This window comes from Triticum aestivum, chromosome 3B (genome assembly GCF_018294505.1).
Source record: "Triticum aestivum cultivar Chinese Spring chromosome 3B, IWGSC CS RefSeq v2.1, whole genome shotgun sequence".
Taxonomy (NCBI): Eukaryota; Viridiplantae; Streptophyta; class Magnoliopsida; order Poales; family Poaceae; genus Triticum; species Triticum aestivum.
Genome location: NC_057801.1, coordinates 90,589,147 through 90,609,476, shown reverse-complemented (window position 1 = coordinate 90,609,476; position 20,330 = coordinate 90,589,147). Strand labels below are relative to the sequence as shown.

General features: G+C 46.0%; 1 protein-coding gene across 1 annotated transcript; it reads left to right on the top strand.

Annotated features, from left to right (window-relative positions):
- The first annotated feature begins 2,739 nt into the window (after window positions 1-2,739).
- On the top strand, window positions 2,740-3,781 carry LOC123064922 (uncharacterized). The gene is made up of 3 exons (XM_044488313.1): window positions 2,740-3,157; window positions 3,249-3,347; window positions 3,490-3,781. The coding sequence occupies exons 1-3, from the start codon at window positions 2,822-2,824 to the stop codon at window positions 3,679-3,681; spliced, it is 627 nt and encodes a 208-aa protein (XP_044344248.1). The 5' UTR covers window positions 2,740-2,821; the 3' UTR covers window positions 3,682-3,781.
- Window positions 3,782-20,330: the final 16,549 nt, after the last annotated feature.

The following is a 20,330-nucleotide window of genomic DNA, read 5'->3' as shown; positions in this document are numbered from 1 at the left end:
CCTGGACTCCGCAAAACTTCCTTTTGCGCTTTCCAAAAACCTTGTGGGCTTTCCCCTTTGGCCCAAATAACATGTTCTCGTACCCAAACATTTCGGGAAACATCCGGAACCCTTCCGGAGATCAAACACTATTATCCCATATATCAAACTTTATCTCTGGACCATTCCGGAGTTCCTCTTCATGTCCATGATCTCATCCGAGACTCCGAACAACATTCGATTACCAACATACATAACTCATATAATACTATATCGTCAACGAAACATTAAGCGTGCGACCCTACGGGTTCGAGAACTATGTAGACATGACCGAGACACGTTTCCGGTCAATAACCAATAGCGAGACCTGGATGCCCATATTGGCTCCCACATATTCTACGAAGATCTTTATTGGTCAAAGCGCATAACAACATACGTTGTTCCCTTTGTCATCGCTATGTTACTTGCCCGAGATTCGATCGTCGGTATCTCAATACCTAGTTCAATCTCGTTACCGGCAAGTCTCTTTACTCGTTACGTAATGCATCATTCCGTAACTAACTCATTAGCTACATTGCTTGCAAGGCTTATAGTGATGTGCATTACCGAGAGGGCCTAGAGATACCTCTCCGACGATCGGAGTGACAAAACCTAATCTCGAAATACGCCAACTCAACATGTACCTTTGGAGACACCTGTAGAGCTCCTTTATAATCACTCAGTTACGTTGTGGCGTTTGGTAGCACACAAAATGTTCCTCTGGTAAACGGGAGTTGCATAATCTCATAGTTGTAGGAACATGTATAAGTCATGAAGAAAGCAATAGCAACATACTAAACGATCAAGTGCTAAGCTAACGGAATGGGTCATGTCAATCACATCATTCTTCTAATGATGTGATCCCGTTAATCAAATGACAACTCATGTCTATGGTTAGGAAACATAACCATCTTTGATTAATGAGATAGTCAAGTAGAGGCATACTAGTGACATTAAGTTTGTCTATGTATTCACACATGTATCATGTTTCCGGTTAATACAATTCTAGCATGAATAATAAACATTTATCATGATATAAGGAAATAAATAATAACTTTATTATTGCCTCTAGGGCATATTTCTTTCACGCAACACCAGCTACCGAACGACTAAAATCTTTGATTGAGCAGTGCATCGCCGACACCAAGAACAACGCCACCAAGAGGGAGGAGAAATCTGAGGCGAGGTGATCGGCGTTGATGACGAAGCAGGACGTCAAGCTCGACCTTCTCGGGACCAACGCCGCCGCAAAGAAGAGGAACACCGGCCTGTCGTTCTTGATGGCAGCAGACATGTCGACGATGGACGTGCAGGTGAAGGCGTGGTACCTGCCGGAGCACGGCCTCATCTTGAACCAGATGCCCGGACCGGCGGCGACCACCGCCCTTACGCCCACGACGACGACGACGCCAACGCCCACGCCGAGCCCGAGCAATGAAGCCACACCGACTCCAATGCCGACGCCGAGCCCGAGCACTGGAGATGCGCCCACGCTAACGCCGATGCCCACCCCGGCCAGTCCCGCGGCGGAGGAGCATGACGTTTGATGTGTTCCATGTCTATGATTCTTTCCTTTTGATCGCCGAACTTTTGGCTATGTTTTGATCACCGGGCTGTGGCATGATGGTCGTTGACTTGTGGCATGATCACCGAACCTGTGGCCTATTTTTGGCAGCGGAAAGACAGTTTTGAATTTTTGGGCGTCTGGGGGCCGAAACCTGGGGGCACGGCTGGAAACTCGATCGCCCCCAGTGTGAAAAACCGGCCGGCGCAAATGCCAAAAGGCATTCACAGGGTGCGTTAGGGGGCCAAACGGCTGGAGATGCTCTTATCAAGAGGACATTAAGATTGCAAGGTTGGCTCCAGACATGACTGAATGGATCAAGTGCATGGTGGATTCTAAATCATTGGATGCGCACATCATACCTAAACATGTGCAGCTGGTGCGCTTGCGTCCTAAAAATTCAGTGAGCGAAGATTTGCTGCAGCAAAAAAACACAAGAATAATATTTCAACAAACACCTTGCAGGCAACGTGATGCATAAACAGTTAAAACAGGACTTCACTACAAATCTCACTCGGATTTTTGACCATGAAAAATCAGACGGTTTTAATAACAATTTGTTTTTGCCGAGGATGATAATAAGTATAGTAAAAAAATATTACACCCGTTTTTTTCCTAGAATAATTAATACACCACTTTTCCAAAAATAAAATATACAGAAAATACACCTCGAGTTCTTTTCGAACTTTGGGGTCGTTTGCGTGTCTGGGCCAAACTGTTCTTCAAGCTCCATCTGAGCGAGTGAAGGCACCGGTCACAGAGGGAGAGAAAGCGTTCGAATTTCGAGCCACCCTGCAATGCCGTCGCCGCCGCCAACGTGGTCAGTCACCTCGTCGGTTTTCAGCCGGTTTCGCTCATTATATTTCAGCCTGTTTTTTCGTCGGTTTCCCAATAAAAACGACATGAATTTTAAAATGTTGGAAATTTTAGAAATGTTCATGATGTTTAATAATAATTCCTGAATAAGAATAACACACCAGATTTTCTCTAAAATAATTAATATACAACACTTTTTTCGAACAAAATAAAATATAAGTGAAATACGCCTCGAGTTCTTTTCGAACTTTCTTTTAGAACAGTTCTTTTCGAACTTCGGTGGTCGTTTTTTTCCCCCAAAAAAACGTTGGGGTCGTTTTCGTGTCCGGGCCCAACTATTCTTCACGCTCCATCTGAGCGAGCGAGGGCACCACCACCGGTCACACAGGGAGAGAAAGCGTCCGAACTTCGAACCACCCCGCAATGGCGTCGCCGCCGGCGACGTGGTCGGTCACCGCGTGCCTTACTTACCGTGGCGGGCTGGAGATCCGCGCCGCCGCGGAGAACATTCTCCCCGGGTGGGGCCACGGCGGCGAGCGCCTCTCCTTCCTCCTCCGCCTCCGCCGCCGCCTCCGCCTCGCCGTCAACTCCCAGTGCGGCCGCGCGCCCGCGCCCGCAGATCCCGACAAGAAGCCGCGCGGCCTCAAGCTCCTCCGCTCCCTGCGGACCGGGCTCCCCTGCATTTGGCGCCGCAAGAAGCCGCCGCGCGCCGCCGCGGCCATGCCGGGTTCTCGCACTCAGGCGATCCCCTCTCTGCTGGTTCGTCCAAGATAATGGCTCTAATTACTCGCTTCGTGTATCCAATTGCTTGGTCTGACATTCTTGTTCCTCTCTGCGTATTTGCTGGCAGAAGGATCGAGCTTTGATGCGGCCGGCGACGACGGTGGCGCTGTGCTCCGTCGCCGCGCTCGCCGTCGCCGCGGCTTCCGTCGCGGCGCTTCGCCTCGTGGTACATTTTCTACACCCTGCACTTGTGCTGCGATCTGTAAATGGCCGTGCTCTTCTCCTGCATTGGTGACTGCAAGAAATCAAGAACAGCATCTGAATCTGGTTCAGAGTTCTGATCGAATCGCGCGTGCTCCTTCTTTCAGGCCGGGTTCTTGATACCGAGCGCGAGCTGCGGATCATGGAGATGCTTCTTGGCGAAGAAAATCGTCAGGTTCTTGGGGCCTCCTCTCTTTGAGTGGATCTCCAAGATTAGCCTGAAACTTGTGGATCCTCCTGCTCTCGGCGAGTGGCTCGGGTTCCCGAAGCTTGGACTGAAGTGGCTCTTCAACAAGTAGGAAATGTGTTCACTGAGATCGTTTAGCCCAGAGCAGATGACAGTGGGCGATCTAGGTCTAGTTTGATTTATGATTATGAACTACTCCCTCCTTCCATCTATATAAGGCCTAAGTTTTGAATCTCTAGTACTCCCTCCTTCCATCTATATAAGGCCTAACCTCAAATTTCATTTTTCCATCTATACAAGGCCAAACCAGCTAACCGATGCATCTCCGAGTTAATTCTCCCTCGCAGGTTGCGCGCGGCCGTCCTCGTGAAAACGCGATGGCCGGCAGCATTTACTCCTTGCATGCATGCAGAGAGCCGTTAGACGTGCTTCACCTCGCCTCCTCGTCCTTTCTTCTCCCCCGAGTCTTCTTTATATTCCTTCCCTTCTCAACGAGAGCCATTTCCACTTTGCCATCTCTCTTCATCATGGATCAAGCTCTCGCCACAAATGTCTTGGAAGAGCCAGCTGCTACATTTACCTCTGCGTCCGCCGCGCGCGCGTACGCGGCCATGTCGTCGTCGGCTGTAGCTTCGCAAGCTGCTGAGTTTACCTCCGCGTCCGCGTGCGCGTGCACGTCCATGTCGTCGTCCGCCGGATCTTGGCCAGCTGCTGCGTTTAGCTCCGCGTCCGCCGCGTGCGCATGCGTGGCCATGTCGACGTCGGACGTAGCTTGGCAAGCTGCGGAGGTTACCTCCGCATCTGCCGCGTGCGCGTGTGCGTGGACATCCATGTCGTCGTCCGCCGAATCTTGGCCAGCTGCTGAGTTTAGCTCCGCGTCCGCCGCGTTCACGTTCGCCTCTGTGTCCGCCACCAGTGGGTTCGCCCCCGCGTCCGGTGAACATGGCAGGGGTGCCATCACCAGCATGCATGGCGCTATGATGGTTGACGCGGCCAGCGCCAATGTCAATCAGTCGCAGCTTGGTCGGCTGCTGCGTTTACATCCGTGTCCACCGTGTCCGCGTACACTTCAGCGTCATCGTCCACCGTAGCATCGCAAGCTGCTGCATGCACGCCCGTGTTCTCGCAAGCTGCTGCATGCACGCCCGTGTTCGCATGCATGTCGTCCTTGTCCGCAACACGCCCACCTCCAAGACAGCCGGCACCTCGCCCGCCACCTCCGCCTGCGCCACCGGCACCTCGGCCGACGCCACCGAAGGCGCCGCCCGCCCGCATCATAGCCTTGCGCCCAGCGAGGATGAGTCGGCCATGTACGCTGCTTCCGGCTCCCGTGTCGAACTGGCCACGCCCACGACCGACGAGTCCCAGGGGGCGCTGCCAGCGGCCACCTCGACCGGCTGTAGAGTCCGGCGTCCCGGAAGACCATGATACGGCCCGACCACGCCCGGTCAAACCATACCTTCCTCGCCCACGTACCGTGTCGACAGCGACATGGGATGCTCCGGCATCTCCCCTGCCATCTCCTCCACCTATTCCTACTTCTCCTCCTCCTCCTGCCATACTGGACTGATTAGAATCTTCATCCGGAGGAAGGTTTAGATCAAGGAAAACCATGGTGGAAGAAAGTAGAGAGAGAGAGCTCAGTGAACTAGAATGTGAGGAGGCCATCGACTTATAACATGCTGTGTCCATTAAAAATTTCATAGATGGCGCCGAACTTAGGAGGGAAAAATGGCGCCATGTTCTTTGATGTGTTTCCCTCCAATTTTACGTGAAAATTTTCTAATCTAGCGCCACCATGGAGGAAAAATGGCGCCATGTACTTGCAGGAGCGAGCTCTTTTTTGGCCAGTGCATGAAGGTGTGGAGGAGTTATTGTTGAGCTACATGCAGAAAAAGGGGGAGAGGAAGTTGCATGCAAGGGATTAATAGAGAGGGAGGAGAGCGGGCTGCACGGCGCCCAAAAAAAATCTTGCATGCGATTTGGTTGGTCAAGTACTATTCCCAATTTTTGCTCCTCTTTTTATGCAACAGCCTTGGTACTCCCTCCTTCCTAAGTTTTGAATCTCTAGTACCAAGGCTGTTGCATAAAAAGAGGAGCAAAAATTGGGAATAGTACTTGACCAACCAAATCGCATGCAAGATTTTTTTTGGGCGCCGTGCAGCCCGCTCTCCTCCCTCTCTATTAATCCCTTGCATGCAACTTCCTCTCCCCCTTTTTCTGCATGTAGCTCAACAATAACTCCTCCACACCTTCATGCACTGGCCAAAAAAGAGCTCGCTCCTGCAAGTACATGGCGCCATTTTTCCTCCATGGTGGCGCTAGATTAGAAAATTTTCACGTAAAATTGGAGGGAAACACATCAAAGAACATGGCGCCATTTTTCCCTCCTAAGTTCGGCGCCATCTATGAAATTTTCAATGGACACAGCATGTTATAAGTCGATGGCCTCCTCACATTCTAGTTCACTGAGCTCTCTCTCTCTACTTTCTTCCACCATGGTTTTCCTTGATCTAAACCTTCCTCCGGATGAAGATTCTGATCAGTCCAGTATGGCAGGAGGAGGAGGAGAAGTAGGAATAGGTGGAGGAGATGGCAGGGGAGATGCCGGAGCATCCCATGTCGCTGTCGACACGGTACGTGGGCGAGGAAGGTATGGTTTGACCGGGCGTGGTCGGGCCGTATCATGGTCTTCCGGGACGCCGGACTCTACAGCCGGTCGAGGTGGCCGCTGGCAGCGCCCCCTGGGACTCGTCGGTCGTGGGCGTGGCCAGTTCGACACGGGAGCCGGAAGCAGCGTACATGGCCGACTCATCCTCGCTGGGCGCAAGGCTATGATGCGGGCGGGCGGCGCCTTCGGTGGCGTCGGCCGAGGTGCCGGTGGCGCAGGCGGAGGTGGCGGGCGAGGTGCCGGCTGTCTTGGAGGTGGGCGTGTTGCGGACAAGGACGACATGCATGCGAACACGGGCGTGCATGCAGCAGCTTGCGAGAACACGGGCGTGCATGCAGCAGCTTGCGATGCTACGGTGGACGATGACGCTGAAGTGTACGCGGACACGGTGGACACGGATGTAAACGCAGCAGCCGACCAAGCTGCGACTGATTGACATTGGCGCTGGCCGCGTCAACCATCATAGCGCCATGCATGCTGGTGATGGCACCCCTGCCATGTTCACCGGACGCGGGGGCGAACCCACTGGTGGCGGACACAGAGGCGAACGTGAACGCGGCGGACGCGGAGCTAAACTCAGCAGCTGGCCAAGATTCGGCGGACGACGACATGGATGTCCACGCACACGCGCACGCGGCAGATGCGGAGGTAACCTCCGCAGCTTGCCAAGCTACGTCCGACGTCGACATGGCCACGCATGCGCACGCGGCGGACGCGGAGCTAAACGCAGCAGCTGGCCAAGATCCGGCGGACGACGACATGGACGTGCACGCGCACGCGGACGCGGAGGTAAACTCAGCAGCTTGCGAAGCTACAGCCGACGACGACATGGCCGCGTACGCGCGCGCGGCGGACGCAGAGGTAAATGTAGCAGCTGGCTCTTCCAAGACATTTGTGGCGAGAGCTTGATCCATGATGAAGAGAGATGGCAAAGTGGAAATGGCTCTCGTTGAGAAGGGAAGGAATATAAAGAAGACTCGGGGGAGAAGAAAGGACGAGGAGGCGAGGTGAAGCACGTCTAACGGCTCTCTGCATGCATGCAAGGAGTAAATGCTGCCGGCCATCGCGTTTTCACGAGGACGGCCGCACGCAACCTGCGAGGGAGAATTAACTCGGAGATGCATCGGTTAGCTGGTTTGGCCTTGTATAGATGGAAAAATGAAATTTGAGGTTAGGCCTTATATAGATGGAAGGAGGGAGTACAGATGATTGCAGAGGTAGGTATAGTTCTGGCTGAAGAACAAAGCAAATAGAAGTATTCAGGTACAGGGTCTCATTAGACTCTTCAGTGTGATCTGCATGTGTGCATTGTAATGCTTATTCATTGGGAGAGCAAACATCCACAATGTCTTGCACAAGTGGAAATCATTGAGAATGTTGAACTTCTGACATGACAGGCGTGCTACATTTGGCATACCTATAAACAGACCACAGCCAAAATTCAGGAAATTACAACAGAAATTCATCAGTAACAAATCAACATTGCAACTGATCCTTTTCTGTTATATAGAACAGAAATGTTATCAAGATTCAGGTTCGCTGCACGCGAAAAAACCATCTTAGACATGCAGAATGGATAGGTCTTTCTTCCTCCGGTTTGGGGGGTGCCAACCCGCGATGTACCTTTGAAAGTGCATCTTATAGCCCTATTGGGTTTGGTAATTAGTGACAAGGCAATCAAAAGAACTAAGGACACTCCGAACGCTATATCATATGCATTAAATATTAACTTAGGTACAAATTGTACATATTGGGCTCTCCCAATGCATTGTATTGTTTTTGGAGCGGCCCAATGCATTGTATCTTAACGCACCATTCTAGGTAGGGAGAAAAAAAAAACACCACAATGCATTGTATCTTGGAGTCGTATCTAAGTGATATTTCATTTAATTAGTTTATTAAGGATCTTTTTTTCATCTAGCATTGTGGCCAGGGCGGCGCTAGGGGTATTCTTGGGTCTTCATGTGAATACCCATGACTTTTACAAAACAGTGTTGATTTTGGCAAAAGAGTGACAATTTTTGAAAAACAACAATGATTTTGGCAAAATGAATACACATGAATACCCGGTTGCAAATTCCTGGAGCCGCCACTGATTGTGGCCTAGTTGTGGAGAGAAGAAAGAAAGAGAAAAATAAGGAGATACGCCACAAAAGATCAGAGCATTAATTACACTGCGCAGAAATATGAACGAAGAGTCGTATCTTAAGCTGGTCATAGTGGGAGTAACATAGATAGTAACATAGATGCCACATAAGCAAAAGTGTTGACGTGACAAGTAATTAATGAGGAGAGAGGCAAATAGAGTAACCTAATATGTTACCATCACATAGCGTTTTCCAATGTAAAATGAGTCTACAAGACAATAAATGAACATGTGTATGTTACTACACATATGACACTTCCCACTATAAGGGTAGTAACATAGAGTAGTAATGTATGCATGTTACTACTCTAAGTTACTCTCCACTATGACCAGCCTTAGCTAAGATACAACTCCACTCTCTTTCTTCTTTAATTACAGTGCCACATCAGCATTTTGCCTATGATAACATGTCAAGAGCCAAGCATTGGGAGTACCTTTATCGTTGTATCTACAAGAGCTCTGATTTAATGTGTTTTGTGAGACAGAGAGACATAACTTGTCTTGGTTTTAGTGCTAAGAGTTATATCGAGATAAGGTATGACAACACCCTCTTTCCTCATTGCTTATGTGCCAAGATTAAGATATAGTCCAAGGTGGAGCAATGAGGCTGGTCGTAATGAGAGTATCATAAGCGGTATCATGCATGCCAACTAGACTTTTTGGATGATGTGGCGCACAATTAAATGAGGAAAGAGAGGATGTAGTATCATATTATGATACCGTATCATATTAAATGATGTACTACTTTGTGTCATGCATGACAATTAATAAGGCAACCTAAGATACTAACCAATGATACTATGCATTACGGAAGTAGTATCATACACTAGTATCATATGCACGATACTAGTATATGATACTCTCCCTTACAACCAGCCTGAGGCTACCCTAACCAAGGCAGGTGGTGAGTGATCGAATGATTTTTCTAGTTTGCAAAAGTACTCAATTAGTGTGCTCGTTTAACTAAAAAAATCAAGTATGTCGATGCATTAATTGCAACGCATGCATGTGTGACGACTAAATGACCAAGGACTTTTACATGCATTTAGAGTTTTCTCTCCTTGCGTGCAATTATTTAATGTGCTTCAAAATCTGAGCATTTGATGGGGATCAATAAAAATAAGGCCAACGGAAAAAAATTGAGATGGACTCTCTAAATCGAAAGGGAGGGAGTACCTTTTCAAAATTATTTCACATTGGGTTAAGGACAACCATACTATCAAGTGGGGATATTATCAAGTATTCAGGCTTGGTGCACACGAAAAAGCATCCAGGCATGTCTACATGGATATGTCTTTCCTCCATTAGATTGAGAGGGCCCAACCCGCGATTTACCATATCTTAACAATCACATGCGGAAACACATGGATGAAAGCTTGAAAGTGCGTCTTATATCCCTATTGCATTTTGCGATTACCAACACACTATATCTTTAGGCTAGTATATGATATGCATTAAATATGAACTTCGGTAACAGATTTAACAGATTGTACTAGTATCATATTGTTGTATCTACAAGAGCTATTATTTAATGTGTTTTACGAGCGATAAATATAACTTGTCTTGGTTTTAAGAAGTTATCCGAAATTAATATATGACAACACTCTCTTTTCTCATTAAATAAGATTACACATCAGATTTTTGCTTATGTGTCATGATTAAGATATAGTCCATGGTAGACCACTAAGACTACCCTAATACCTTTTCAAGTTTATCTCACATTGGGCTAAGGATAACCATACTATCAACTAGGGCATACGCAAATGTTCCTTTTATCTTATAGAACAAAGATATTATCAAGATTCAGGCTCGATGCGTGCGTAATACTAGCATTTAGCCACGTAGACATGGATAGGTCTTTCCTCCTTCGGATTGAGTGATGCCAACCAAGGATCTACCATATATTAACAATCATAGACTGAAACATGCATTATTAGGAAAAACCTTATACACAGCATCTTAGCAGTAGCGCTGGACAAAACAGGGCGCTGCTGCTACTTAGTAGTAGCGAGTTTAAATAAACCGTGCTACTGCTACTACTTTAGCAGTAGCGTGTTCTGCTAAAGAACGCTGCTGCTATGCTTGTACTGGGCGTAGATGGCTAGCCCACTTAGCAGTAGCGCGTATTCCCGACCAGCGCTACTGCTACGTCCCTTAGCAGTAGTGTGTTTATCTGAAACGTGCTACTACTTACTTACCTTATCCTAAAGCCGTTCACTGCACCGGTACCCTCTCACTCACTCTCTCCCTCTCACTCGCTCTCGCCCGGCGGCGCCGAACCCGTCGTCCGCCGTCGCCGCGCTTCTCCTCACCGAGGTACTCCTTCCTCTCCCTCCTCCTCCGGCCGCCCTCCCCCCACCGCCCCTTCCTTCTCCTTCTCCGGCCGCCCCCTCCCCTTCCACACCCCGCCCCCTCCCTCCTCCTCCTTCGGCCGCCCCTCCCCCTCCACCCCCTGCCCCCTCCCTCCTCCTCCTCCGGCCACCCTCTCCCCCTCCTCCCCCCGCCCCCTCCCTCCTCCGATCCCACCGGCCTCCTCCCCCTCCTCCTCTCTCCTTCTTCCTCCTCCGTCCATCTTTTTTTCTTCTGTTTTTTACTATTGCATAATGTAGTTTTTTTACTGTTTTTAGTAAGTGTTTAAAATAGTTAGTAAGTAAATTAATAAACTAGTTGAACTAGTTTGGTTTTAGTAAGAACTAGTTGAATTAATAGAACTAATATATTTTTAGTAAGAAAATTAATATAACTAGTTGAACTAGTTTATTTTTAGAAAGAACTAGTTTATTTCTATTTATAGTAAGTTTATTTTTAGTAGGAACTAGTTGAATTAATAGAATTAGTTGAACATGTCACATTTGTTGTTATTTTTTTAGTTTAAGCAATTATTCCCGCATCGACGTATTAGTGATAACTTATAGAGTTTTTGATACGGGCACAACGGAGGAGGTGAAGCCCAATTTCAGGACTCCACCAGGCGTGTCGTTGTTATTTTTAATAATTAGATTTTTAATAATTGTGAGTTTTGGCTTGGTTTTGGGCCTATCCGACCAAGTTAGGTCGAGGCCCATTAGGCCGGGCGCCTCACCCCTCCATATAAGGAGCTGGGGCGCATTAGGTTTAGGGAGTTCAGAATTTTAGTCTAAAACTATCGAGTTGTGTTTCTTCGGTGAAGCATCCCTCCAGGGCCGGCGATGCCGTTTATCTAATAAAGATTGCTGCGGAGGTTCTTGTGTTCATCAAGGATTATCGTGCTTTGGTTTGAGGCGTGGTGGTCTTCATCATGTTGCTTGCTGGATTTGTTTCCTCATCTTTAGGTTACGTGGATTACTCCCGTGATTAGAAGTTTTTCTATTTGATTGTCTTGCGGTGAAAGATCGGGCAAAAACTATAGGATCGTCACGTTGATCCATATTATGTGGTATCAGATTACTGGGTTTATCACCGCGAGCATCTACTGAGATTGATCTGCTGGTCTTGCTCAAGATTTGTGGATCTACTGGTTTGTTGAAGGCTGGAAGTTTGATCTGCTGTTGTCAGGGTCTTGTTCGATCGTTTGCCTCTTGTTGTCTTCAGGCTGATCACCGATCTGTTGGACGAAGAGGTGGTGACGACTGTATTGTTGGTGGCGAGGCAATCTACAACAGATCGGGATTTGTTTTTCTCGTCCAGGCGTCGTGTTGTTGTGCAGATCGACAGAAGGAGATCAGTTTTCAGTTTTCTTGTGTGTTTTATTGTGTTGATCCGTTTCCCCCTGGTGGACCAGAGAAAAACGAAAGAAAATACTCGAAGTTTGCTTCGGATCAGTCGATCCGTTTTTGGTGGAAATTTGCGTGGCAGAAAAAAAGGAGGAGTCCTATTATTGCACGTGATACGTGACTTCTGTCCGCATTTGGTGCAGCTTTTTGCGTGAAAAAAAATAACGAGATAAGAGAAGTCGACAAGGGGAGAAGCATCTGTTTGGCATTTGGATCAAGTTGGTTAGTTGGACACACATACGAGTATATTAGATTGGCAATTCTCTACCAACTCATGTTGGTTTCCTTGCACGTGAGTCTAATTAAAAAATACATTGATTTTATTTTCTCTTTGCAAATTGGAAGATGTCTTCTACATGGTTTTCTCGACTTGACGAGAAGTCTAAGGATCACAAAAGAGATGCGGGCGGAACTAAAAAAGCCCATTACAGTTTTTCCTGTGCATACTGTGCAGACTTCCGCGAAGGTAATTTTCAAGGACACATTCGTGGTTCAAATAAATAGCAACAACACATACTGGTTCTAAGGAGGACAAGGCTGATGTTGACACGATTTTGGTGGACAATGTTGTACCATTGAGTGGGCTGAATATGAAACTCAAGAGGGTACATGATGAAGCTTGCAAAACAGTTGACAAGGGTCAGCGATGGAGTTTATTTCAGACTCAGTGTATGATTAAAGGCAAAGCATGCAAGTTGATGATTGATGGTGGTACCTGTACTAATGGCATAAGCAAGGCAATGGTGGCATCATTGGGGTTGTCCACATGGCACATTCCTGAACCTAAGCATCTTGAGTGGTTGAATAGCTGCGGTATGCTGAAGGTTACTCATAAAGTGCATGTGCCATTTACAGTTGGTGACTATGTTGATGTGGTAGAATGTGATGTGTTGCCATTGGAGGTGTGTGGGCTGTTACTTGGACGTCCATGGCAGTATGATCGCAATGTTACACATGCTGGGAGAGAAAATACATATTCTTTTGTGCATGATGGCAAACAGCAGACTTTGAAGCCTATGAAGGATGATCAAATAAAGTCTGATGTGGAGCTGGTGGTACACAAGGAGAGGTTACGCAAGGCTAAGCCGCCAAGGTTAGCTAAGCTGCAGCATGAGGAGCATGATGCACATAGCAACATTGTTGATATTGCTTCAGCTCTACCTATAGATGACAAGCCTGTTGTTCTTGTTAGTGACAAGCTAGTTGAAGCACAGCCTCTTTCTGATGAGAGGAAGGATGTTGCAGCATGTGTTACAATTCCAGTTTGTGTTGACACAGTTGTCCAGACTGATGATTTTTGTGCTGATCATGTCCCAGTGCTTGATGTGCTTCAGGCTGACAAGCGCAGTTTTGTTAGCACACCTGTGAGGTGTTTTGTTGGAGCAGTAGTGCGGATGCACAAAGGCAAGGATGGACATGTTCGTCAGTTGTGTGGCCTAGGCATTACTCATCTTTTGCAGGGTAGTGCAAAGCAGGTTCATGTTCAGAAACAAAGGGCTCCAGCAAAGGTGGACAAGAATAAGGTGGTGGCGCATATGCCCAGGCGTGTGTGGAGAAGAAAGGCACCCACAGCTGAACCAAGTCGAGCAGACCAAGAGGGAGGATGTGGAGTGGTAGGCACGCGAGACTTGAAGATGGCGAAGACGCATGATGCTTTTGTTGATATCACGCCACCCTTTCCAACAGACCCTCACGCATTGAGGACAACGCTTTTTGAAGGGGGAGAGGATGATACGGGCAGGAGGAGGTGAAGCCCAATTTTAGGACTCCACCAAGCTAGACGTGTCGGTGTTATTTTTAATAATTAGATTTTTAATAATTGTGAGTTTTGGCTTGGTTTTGGGCCTATCCAACCAAGTTAGGTCGAGGCCCATTAGGCTGGGCGCCTCACCCCTCCATATAAGGAGCTGGGGCGCATTAGGTTTAGGGAGTTCAGAATTTTAGTCTAAAACTATCGAGTTGTGTTTCTTCGGTGAAGCATCCCTCCAGGGTCGGCGATGTCGTTTATCTAATAAAGATTGTTGCAGAGGTTCTTATGTTCATCAAGGATTATCGTGCTTTGGTTTGAGGCGTGGTGATCTTCATCACGTTGCTTGCTGGATTTGTTTCCTCATCTTCAGGTTACGTGGATTACTCCCGTGATTAGAAGTTTTTCTATTTGATTGTCTTGCGGTGAAATATCGGGCAAAAACTATAGGATCGTCACGTTGATCCATATTAGTTTTTGTTTTTGCAGAAATCAAGGAGCCCCTCCATCATCCCCGCCGTCGTCCCCGTCACCGACCCCCTCCGACCTCGAGGTGAGACCAGCCAAATCTCCATGTCAATATTAGTCCTATAAGATATGATGTAGATAAAAACATGTATATCTTGTGTTGCTCAAATAGGCCTATGTAGATAAAAACATGTATACCCGAGTGGCCTATGTTTTGCCGGAGTGTTGATTAATTTCCGTTCCGGCAAATTTCAGGTGCTCGATATGTCCTGTTTTAGCAAAGGTCATGCCGGAATTTTTCGTGAATTTTGGCATGACTTGTGCTAGAATATGTAGGAAATATCGAGTGGCCTGGATTTTTTAGAAAGATAATTAAACGATATTTCGGGTTGACTTTAAGACTGTCGAGGCCGAAGAATCCCGACTGTTGTCATGAGGGTCGTTTCTCCTTCTCCGAGTGCTAGACCTTTGTTATGCACTAGGGGAAGGAGGAGTAACGACCATCACCGACGGTCGCAAATGTCAGAGAGGAATCAGTGAGGGAAAGTATCCACCATATATGAGACGACGAAGAATCCCGACTGTTGTCGTGGGGGTAGCTTCTCCTTCGTTCCCATGTGCTAGACAATTTGGTGTAATGCACTCGGGAACGAAAGGAGGAGCTACCATCACCGACGGTCGAATATATACACCACGTGAGCTGAGAGTTTTCAAGAAAAGACTCGACAGACCCATAGTCAACCCGTGATGAATAATAATGACCTAATTTTGTTTTTGTAGTACATATATTTAATTGTACAAGTTTAATCTTTAAATTATGAACATAGGAAATGTTGTCGGACGAAGAAGGTCCCGGGGAGTGCTCCTGGTGCGGCTACAACCGGGGTTTCTGCGACAGGCCTCACCTGGATGACGATCGGTGCTTCAGCATTAAGCTCGACGAGGCCTTCGATTGTGAAACGGTACGCTACGATGCTAAGTGTTTTTTTCGTAATTAAGCTCGACTTCTACTACTTCAACGTGTAATTTTCGTATTTTACAATTCGACTAGCTTATCCCATGCCATGCAAGACGCTATGTCTTGGAGAGGATGGGTTTTGAAGATCATGAGAGGAATGAAACAAAGAAAATTAACCTAAGGACCCATCATGGTAATGATTTTGAGGTAAATCTATACAATTCTGAGAGCGTATCCAATTTCGGTTGCCCGGGTTGGGAAGCACTTTGCAAGATGTATGCTTTTCAAGAGGGTATGTTTGTCACCATGGATCTTGGTGATCCTGACATCGACCAAGATAATTTGGACATTTGGGTTCTTGTTGATACGCTTCCAATTCTACCGCTATGTGAGTTCCTCAAACATAGTTATTAAGTGATTTATATTGTTTATTTCTAAATAGTTGACAACTTATTTCCATTGATAGCTTATTTTCATGCTTCAAAGAGTGTGCGGAAGATAGTAGACAGAACCAACTACACCGATGGCTCTGAGTTAACTTATCAAGAGAAAAATCATCTGGTCGCATATTGTACTGACATTGAGAATTACAATGCCTTTTATCGAACTCCTCCAAATTATGGTGAATACGTGCCACTAGTGCACGTGTTGAACAACGATAACTTCCATGGAGATTTCTTGGTAAGATTTTTTACTATTATGACATCCATGCATCTTTTGCATACTTCTAAAACTGAACTACATTGCTAACTACGAAGTTATTACTATGTTTTTCAACAGAAAATCCCGATGGATTGTGTGCCTTATTTATGTATCAGAATGGTCGGCTGGATGTTTTGAACATACAGCCAGGTCGTCCTACGAATCTCACCTGTGCATACCGGATTTCTAAAAACGGTGAACACATGATAATCAAAGAATGGAAGAAATGTATGGACATTCGTAAGGAGGTTCTTGGAAGCAACATTGCGCGGAAGGCAAGAATTGGAGACAGGATAATCTCCATTCTCCATAATGGAGAGTCAGGGGCTATCTTGTTTTATGCTATTTTACCAAGATAATATAGCAGGTCCTAAGAGAATGTAGTAGGTCCTATGAGGTACAATATGTTTATGAGAGTTGATGATTATGAGTAGTTGTGATTATGTCTAGTGACCAACTTGTATGTGATGTCTCATTGATGAAAACGATGATCATGAGGAGGTGTTATATGACAATGATGTATTATGACGATAAGTTGTTAATGATATGATGATGATGATGATGATGAAATTTATTATATCATTGTGTGAAAGAACCATGGATTAGTTTCAAGTGGATGTCCATCCACTTGAAACTAGTCCACGGTTCTTTCTCCCACTGATGTACTAACTCATTATGATGTAAAATCATTCTCTAAATTGTTGCGGTATGAAAACTTGTATAAAGGTGTATGAATACAACATGAAATACAAAAGAAATATGGAATAATAGTAGTAGTGCGTGCTAGGAGAAGCGCTACTACTAATTACCAGTAGCGCTTGTTTTAGAAAGTGCCGCTACTAAGTCGATATAGCAGTAGCGCGGCCCAGCCCATGCTACTGCTAACCTTTAGTTGTAGCGCCTTACTAGTAGCGCAGTGCCCCACGCTACTAGTGGGCATTAAACCCGCGCTACTACTAGGGTTTTCCCTAGTAGTGATGTGACACGAATTGAGGGGTGCCAACCCACGATCTACCATATATTAATAGATTGTATATACTAGTATCTTATTGTTGTACCTACAAGGGCTCTCATTTAATGTCCCACAAAAAAGGGCTCTCATTTAATGTGTTTTGTGTGAGAGAAAATATAACTTATCTTGGTTTTAGTGCTAAGAGTTATATTGAGATAAGATATGACAAACCTTCCTTTCCTCATTGAATAAGATGCCACGTCATATTTTTGCTTATGTACTCCCTCCGTTTTCATTTACTCTGCATATTAGGTTTGGCTGAAGTCAAACTTCATAAAGTTTGACCAAGTTTATAGGAAAAATATAAACATTTACCATAACAAATCTATATGGTGTGAAAGTACGTTCAATAGTGAATCCAATGGTATTGATTTGTTATTGTATATATTAATATTTTTGTTTATAAACTTTGTCTACAAAGCTTGACTTTGACCAAAGCTAATACGCGGACTAAATAAAAACGGAGGGTGTGTCATGGTTAAGATATAGTCCAAATGTGGAGTAGTGAGACTGCCTTAATACCTTTTCAAGTTTATTTTGCATCGAGTTAAGGACAACCATATATACTATCAAGTTATCAAGTGGGGCGCATGCAAATTAACTAGGGTTGAGCTCTTTCTTATATTATCCTAAATCAAATCCCCGAGACTTTCACTCCTTCCACTCAAATGTATTTTCCACTTCCTCGGTACTTCTGAGTATTTCTACTCGGTGTCACTAATCCTGTGAGGGATGAGTGTTCTTTGATGAACTTAGTCCTTTGCTTCAGAACTGCCAGGAACTTTTCTCTGGCACCACTGAGTTTGTTTTCCTTTGAGACCATTTTTATTAGCTCTGATACCTCTGAGTGTAACATTTTTGGCACTTTTGAGCAACTGTTGATTTGCTTCAGCTTTGCGTCTCAATAGAGGTTTGATACTCCTAAACAAAATCTACCTAATATCTCTTCTTAGCCATTTTCGTCTCGATTCCCTCTAAGAACAGTTGTGTTGACCCCCTCCAGTACTTTCGAGCAAGTTTTATGTTTTTTATAAATGAGCTACCTTTGTCCAAACCTTTTAGTTTAGATACCTCCGGGTATTTAGATCTTTGAGAGGCTCACTAGATAGCCTGGTACCTCTAAGGGCAGCTTATGTGAAAACTTCCCTTGCACGACTATGGTAGGGTGGTACACTCTATACGAAAAAGTATCTAGAACTCCCCCTCCCCCCTTCCTCGCTCCTCGGCCATGATGAATTTCTCGAGGATTTTTTTGGCACTTCCAGGCTACTTTTGGAGAGTAACAATCAGATTTCTTCTTTCCCTATAAATTAACCCTCACACCCCTTGTGTAACATTCCAAATATTCAATTTGGAATGTTATACATAGATCATAATTGCATATCATATTTTATTGCTTTTGGCCTGATCCAGAAATTCTACGCAACTCAAGGACCCACGGAGAGAGTTGGGGATTTCGTTATTTTCATAATTGAGTTTTCTCAAATTTTGAAAATAGAATCATTTGATTTTATGTATTTTATCTTCAATTATTTCTATTATAAAAATATGAGAGAGGGAATAAAATGACTTTCCCAAAATAAAGAAATTTTGAGGAGTTTTTTGGTTTTTATTTTGAATTTAGGAAAATTGCATGTTTTTCAAAACTGCATTTTAGGGCCAAGAAAATGTTCATCTCGTTCTAAATATTTTACTTAGACGGCGAAAATTTATTTTGGCATCTTTAAAATTTTATTTTATTTTCTACAATTTTTCTTAGTTTTGGCGGAATTTATTTTAAAAAAACTCCCACGCTCGACTGGGCCGAAGCCCAGCCGAGCCAGGCTGGCCCACCCTGCGCCACCGCCTCCCCGCCGCCGTCTCCCGCGCGGAGACCGCGACCGCCGCCGCCGTCGCCGTGACCGAGTCGGCCATGACTCCCCGCCGCCGTCTCCCGCGCGGAGACCGCGACCGCCGCCGCCGTCGCCGTGACCGAGTCGGCCACGACTCCCCGCCCCCTCCCGCAAGCCACCGCCCCCCCTCTTAAAAGCCGACCCGAGGCCTCCTGGAGCCCCAAGCCGGAGCCGCCGCTGCCGCAAGTCGCCCGCCCCGTTGCCTTGGGCCGCCGCTCGCCGCTGCTGCCGCGACGCCGCCGAGCCGCCTGGAGCCCCGCCGCCCACCGGACCCCGCCGGAGTCGCCGGACCTCACTGGAGCCCCGACGAGGTAGCCGCCCGCCGTCGCCCTGGTTTTTTAAGAAAAACCGATTCGGTTTTTTTGAAAACCCTAGGTTTATTTTTTTAGATCGGTTTATTTTTTCGGTTTATTTAATTAGCGAGCGTTCGCTCGTTCGTTCATTTTAACGGATGAGTTCACCGTTTAGTTGCAGTTAACGAACGTCCATTCGTTAAACCGTTCGTCAGTTTTTTCTTTTTCTCGGATTTTCCGCGATTATTTCTGATCGAGATTTCTGATCCGATTTTCGTTCTAGTATAACTTTTCGCTCATTTATCGGAATCAGGCGATTCTAGCGCCTAGAGTTTCGTTTCGAAACCTTCTTTCCGTTTAACCAACTCAAACAAGTTTTTGCTTCTGTAAAATTTGACTTAGGTCCAGATTAGTAAACGAAGCTTGTTTCTTTTGCTGATTGACTTTTGTTGCTTCGTTTGATTTGATTCTTTTTGCAAACCGGAGTTCTTAAATTGAACTTTCTGGTTATATTTAATTTGAGTTTTACCTGTGCATTAGATGAGTGCTTATTGTATGCTTGTTTGTTTGTGATAGAGTACCCGGAGTGCGCCGCTTGCTACTTCGAATCGCTAGGTTTCACGGATCATCAGCAAGGCAAGTAACACTTTGATCATACCTCTTTACTACCCAGTTTTATTGCATTAGATCAACCCTCAAACAATTGCATGGTTAGGATCTGATTAATATGTGGGTTTTGGGAAGTAGATGAGGTAGTACCTAATACCTATTTTATTATCAAACCCTTGGGAGTTACTTCTACGTTTGCTTATAATGCCATGCTATGCTAGTAGACGTGGATTGGGTGAGTGTATCCATGACAAATGTGAGATTGTTAATTAATGGTTTATTTAAGATGGCAACTTTAACACACATCTGGGTGGATTGAGGCACCTGGGTATTCCAGCGATTGCTTGTTTTTCTTTATGGACCGCCACCCAGGCTCAAAGGGATCATGAGATTATTCATGCTAGAAACTTCCGTGTGCAGCCACAAGCTACTATGGGCTCTAGCATAGTTGATTAAGTCGTGCAAACTCTTATAGTGGTAGACTAGCAGATGTAGGGGAAAGTAGGTGTAA